The sequence below is a fragment of the Aedes albopictus genome, chromosome 3 (genome assembly GCF_035046485.1).
Source record: "Aedes albopictus strain Foshan chromosome 3, AalbF5, whole genome shotgun sequence".
Lineage (NCBI taxonomy): Eukaryota > Metazoa > Arthropoda > Insecta > Diptera > Culicidae > Aedes > Aedes albopictus.
The window spans coordinates 403,733,837-403,738,701 of NC_085138.1; the positions used below are offsets into that span (position 1 = coordinate 403,733,837).

At 48.6% G+C, this 4,865-nt stretch overlaps 2 protein-coding genes across 2 annotated transcripts; both read right to left on the reverse strand.

The window, feature by feature from the left end:
- Window positions 1–257: 257 nt before the first annotated feature.
- Window positions 258–2,045, reverse strand: LOC134291006 (uncharacterized). Its single transcript, XM_062858249.1, has one exon. It carries the CDS (start codon window positions 2,043–2,045, stop codon window positions 258–260), a length of 1,788 nt encoding a protein of 595 aa, XP_062714233.1.
- A 59-nt stretch (window positions 2,046–2,104) lies between these two features.
- Window positions 2,105–4,249, reverse strand: LOC134291007 (uncharacterized). The gene has a single exon (XM_062858250.1). It carries the CDS (start codon window positions 4,247–4,249, stop codon window positions 2,105–2,107), a length of 2,145 nt encoding a protein of 714 aa, XP_062714234.1.
- Window positions 4,250–4,865: the final 616 nt, after the last annotated feature.

Sequence of the window (4,865 nt, forward strand, 5' to 3'; positions counted from 1 at the left end):
ATGTTGTTGTGGGCAGCCGGCGTTTACAGACCGCCGAAGTGGGCAACAGGTCTCCGGAGCATGCCGGATTCCATCACGTGAATGCGTTGTTGCATTGGATGCGGGTATCATGGGTTGAGAAGATGAGCCAGCGATTGAGCAGTCAAACGGACGATGTTTAGCGGGATGTGGCAGATGATGGTGACTTCGGTGAAGGCCGGCGGCCTTCGGACGGGTAGCTGGGGGACAAAACATTCCTTGAGTTTTTTGAAAGGTATTTACAACACAACACTTCTCCTACAGTTGTCGCGAGTACGAAGTGCATTGTGCTTGAATCGTAGCAAATACGCTACTAGTTTTACCGAGCGGTGTAGAGTAGATCGCAGGCTGAAGATCTCACTGGGCTCTGGTATTGTAGCAACAGACGCGACCACAGATCCCTCTTCGAGGTACGATTTCTCCAGGTCTTCCAGGAGCACTTCTTGTGTTTTGGGCCAACAATCCTTATCTTCTCGCAGCCAACTTGGTCCATACCACCACAACGAGTCCTGCTTCAGTTCAGCTGCTGGAATACCGCGAGAGAGGGCGTCCGCAGGGTTCTCTGTACCGGCAACATGTCGCCACGTACCGGCCCTCGTGAGGTGTTGTACTTCCGATATTCTGTTTGCTACGAACATCTGGTATCGTGACGGTTGAGAAGACAACCAATACCGAACGATCATGGAATCGGTATGAAAGTACGACTGCGTTGAAATCGTGAGGCTAGCAGACGTTTTTTCGTAGAGGTGAGCCAGTAATACAGCAGAGGACAACTCCAAGCAAGGAATCGTGAGTTTTTTTCGTTTTTTCTCTACTTCGGACAGCGGCGCGACTCTTGATTTTGCGACTAGTAGGTTGGACGTGATGGTGCCATCGAAGTGGGTGCATCGCACATACAAACAGGCTCCATAGGCTTTCATAGACGCGTCGCAAAAGCCGTGGAGCTCCATCGAAAGGCAATCCTTTCTGAAGGCAACCCACCTCGGAATCTGCAAGTTGCCAAGCTGCGATAAGCTGGTTCTGAACTCCAGCCATTGAGCTTGAAGTTCACTTGGTAGCGGTTCGTCCCACGAAATCTTCTGTTTCCAGAGATTCTGGACAAATATTTTTGCGGAAACGATCACAGTTCCGATTAGCCCGAGCGGATCGAATATTCGAGCTAAATCAGAAATGACCGTGCGTTTACAGATTTCCGATGTGTTCCACTCCGGTATTTTGAACCGAAAGACGTCCAACCTAGGCTCCCAGATGAGACCCAGCGTTTTGATAATTGCACTAGAATCGTCCAACTCGAAAGATGTTCGGTCGTCCTGAAGCTCCTTAGGTATGTTCTCCAACACCGCTGGACAGTTACTGCTCCATTTCCTAAGGTTGAACCCTCCGCCATGCAAAAGTTGCTGAATATCGCTGCATATCTTGACTCCCTCCTGTACGTCGTCAACACCGGACATCATGTCATCGACATAGAAATCTTTGCAGAGAATCTTGGCTGCTTCAGGGAACTTGTTCCCATCTAGTTCTGCTAGACGTTTGAGGCACTTGGTAGCTAAATATGGTGCCGATGCCGTACCGTATGTGACGGTGTTTAGCTGAAACACTCGAATAGGTTCGTTCTGGTTGTCACGCCACAGGATTTTATGCAGTCTTCTATCAGCCAGTTGTTGCTGTACCATGCTGTTGCTGTACATTTTCTCCAAATCTGCCACTATGGCGATTCTGTGGAACCGAAAAAGGAGGACGATCGAGATGATGTCATCCTGCACCGTTGGTCCTACCATCAATGCGTTGTTCAGCGAGAGGCCGCTCGATGTGGGACACGACGCATCAAACAGTTTAGTGGTCGTGCTATCGAGTTTGATGACACAATGATGAGGAATGAAATACTCCGGCAAGGCCGAACTTTCTTCGTCTCCAACAATTTCTTCCATGTGTCCCATTTGGAGATACTCGTAAATGAAATCACGATACATCCGTTTCAACTCAGGATCTGCAGTAAGGCGGCGCTCGAGTGAAAGGAAGCGCTTCATGGCTATGTTCCTCGAATCCCCGAGTTGTTGAATAAGGTAATCCTTTTTGGGCAGTGTAACTACAAATCTTCCTGTTGCATCTCGGACCGTAGTGCGATCGAAAAACTTCTCGCAGGCATATTCCTCCAATGAGAAAACACTGTTTTACACGTCTCTAACTCCCAAAAACGTGTCAAAAGTTCATCCAGTTTCTCCGTACATGTGTTGGCAACGTGAGGTCTTCGCACGTCCGAGTTGTCCAGCAAGTTTCCACAAACAATCCAGCCGAGGGTGGTGTTCTGCGCTACTGGTCCATTTTCTCCCAGGTAGATCTTCTCGTTGCGTAGCAAGTCAAAGAAAAGTCCCGCTCCGATAATCATGTCGACGTTGCTTGGTTCAGTGAAGAATGGATCCGCTAGTACAATATCCTCCGGAAGCTTCAACTTGGATGCGTCCACCTTCCTGGTAGGCAAATTCAGCGTCACATTGGGTAGTACGTAGAAGGTTTCTTCCCCGGAGAAGGAAGATACGCGAGAGCGAACTCGAGCAAAGACCGATTGCTTGCACTTCCGTGCTGCTTGACCAATACCGCTGATCGATAGTGCTTCGCGTGAGCGCTTGAACTTCAAACGCTGTGACGCATGCTCCGAAATAAAGCAAAGCTGAGAACCGCTGTCTAGCAAAGCTCTAGCTTGTGTAGTATTCCCAAATTGATCTTCAAGAACCACGATCGCAGTTGCGAGTAGAACTGATCGTGGACTCTTGGGTACATTAGCAGAGAGTACCACATTAGGAATGTCTGTGGCAAGTGGCGAGAAACTTTGCGGATTTGGAATAGCAGGAGTGGAGATTGTGGATGGGAGACTTGTGGAATTCTGGGAATTATTGAGTGTTTGCTTATTGATTGGTGAGGTTGTGGGTGTCTGTATTGATTGTGGGTTCTGTTGCGACCGTTTGTTCAACTGTGGAATTGACTGGTTGTCCGGAGAATCATTCGCCTTCAGGTGCAGCATAGAGTGATGTCGCTGACCACAAACGCGACATGTTCCTCGAGTGCAGGCTTTTGCCACGTGACCTCGAGACAAACAGTTGAAGCAAAGCTGAGTTGATTTCACAGTGCTTCTCCTGTCATCGACCTTCATGGATTTGAACCGCTTACACTGGAACAGCGGGTGCTGTCCTTCACCACACAACGAACAAGAAGACTGAACACCGGCGTAACTGTTGCTTACCCGAGGTACCTTCTTCTGTTCCAATGGACCGGTTGATTCTCCGGTGATTGATCGTAGAACTGTACGATGATTTCTCAGGAAGTCCATCAAATTGTCAAACTTGGGAACATCCTTTGAACGATGCTCCGTTTCCCATAAACGAAGCGTTGTGGCATCTAGCTTGCTCAACAGCATGTGGACTAACAGTGTGCTCCAGTCTGCTGTCTGCTCGCCGAGTTTGTCAAGCATTTGCAGGTGCTTGTCATACTCGTTGACAACATGATTGAGAGAGTCGAACGTCTCCTTCTTCATTGGTTGCACTGCAAATAGTGCGTCGAGATGAGATTTCACCAGCAACTTCTTATTCTCATAACGTGATTCCAAAGACTTCCACGCTATGGAATAGTTAGCTACCGTCAGATCTATCGAAGCGATCTGTTGTAGCGCTTCACCTGCTAGCGATGATCGTAGGTATGTGAACCTATCGATGTCCGACAGATGGGGGTTGCCCACAATCAGATTTTGGAACGTATCTCTGAATGTGACCCATTCCATCAGAGATCCACGGAAAACTGGCAGCTTGAGTTCTGGTAACTTCACTCGCATCGTTGGGACTGGTGCTTGCTGCGCAACTGAAGCTGCGGCCGTGCTGGTACCTGCCCCCGGGCAAGCCTGGAATGCTTGGAGTAGGTTCTTGAGATTGAAGTACTGGTTCGCAAAGTCCTTCATGACCTTACGGTTTGATTCATCCATCTTCTGGAGCAGTGCTTTCCGTTTCACTTGATCTTCTTCCTTCTCATCTGTTTCGGTGAGTTCGTCGTCTTCTTCCAGGATGCACTCAATGTTCAATCGCACTTCACAAAAGTCATTGTACACTTCATCAAGCTTTTTAAGCCTAGCGTTCACTGACACTTTGTCACGAGTATCGTCATAGTTTTGCACGAATTCACTGATCGATTCAACCACATCTCGCAGCAGCCTTTCCTTCTTCGTCCACCTCCGTAGATCTGCCATACTATCCACTATGCACTTGTACAACTGCACTTAACACAACTCCACAGTATACCGAACGCGTAGTAATACGGATCGCGATTGACAGAACCCCACAGACAACAGACAGAAAAGTATCGATCGATCGAAATTGGCCAATCAACCCCAAAGCGGACTCAACCCAGCGGACAAATCAACCACGTATTCCAAAAGAAAACGCAAAGCATGCAAATTATCGTTTATTTTTCGTTTTTAAGCCACATGCAATCGGGCTGGCAGCAGTGTCGAGATGGTAGACGACTGATCATGCATTCAATCGCCACTACAGACAAACCTTTGGGAACTACTTATCTGGGTGGATTTTCCGCTGGCCTGGATGATGGAAGCTGACTATCAATTGATCGCTGCATGCACGGGTACCACAGCAGCACGTTAACGTTGAATGCACACCGCCGTCGATCGTTGCGCCGAGAACTCTAACAATTGAACTGTGCAGTTGATTACCGCACGCTCCCTGTGGACATAGCGTGTACCGCACCGCCGTCGTCGCACCGCCAACGTAGGACGGCCAGCACTAGGTCGTTGAACAATAGCACGGTCAACGTGCTGGACAATCGAATCAGTCGACTGTCGAGATAAA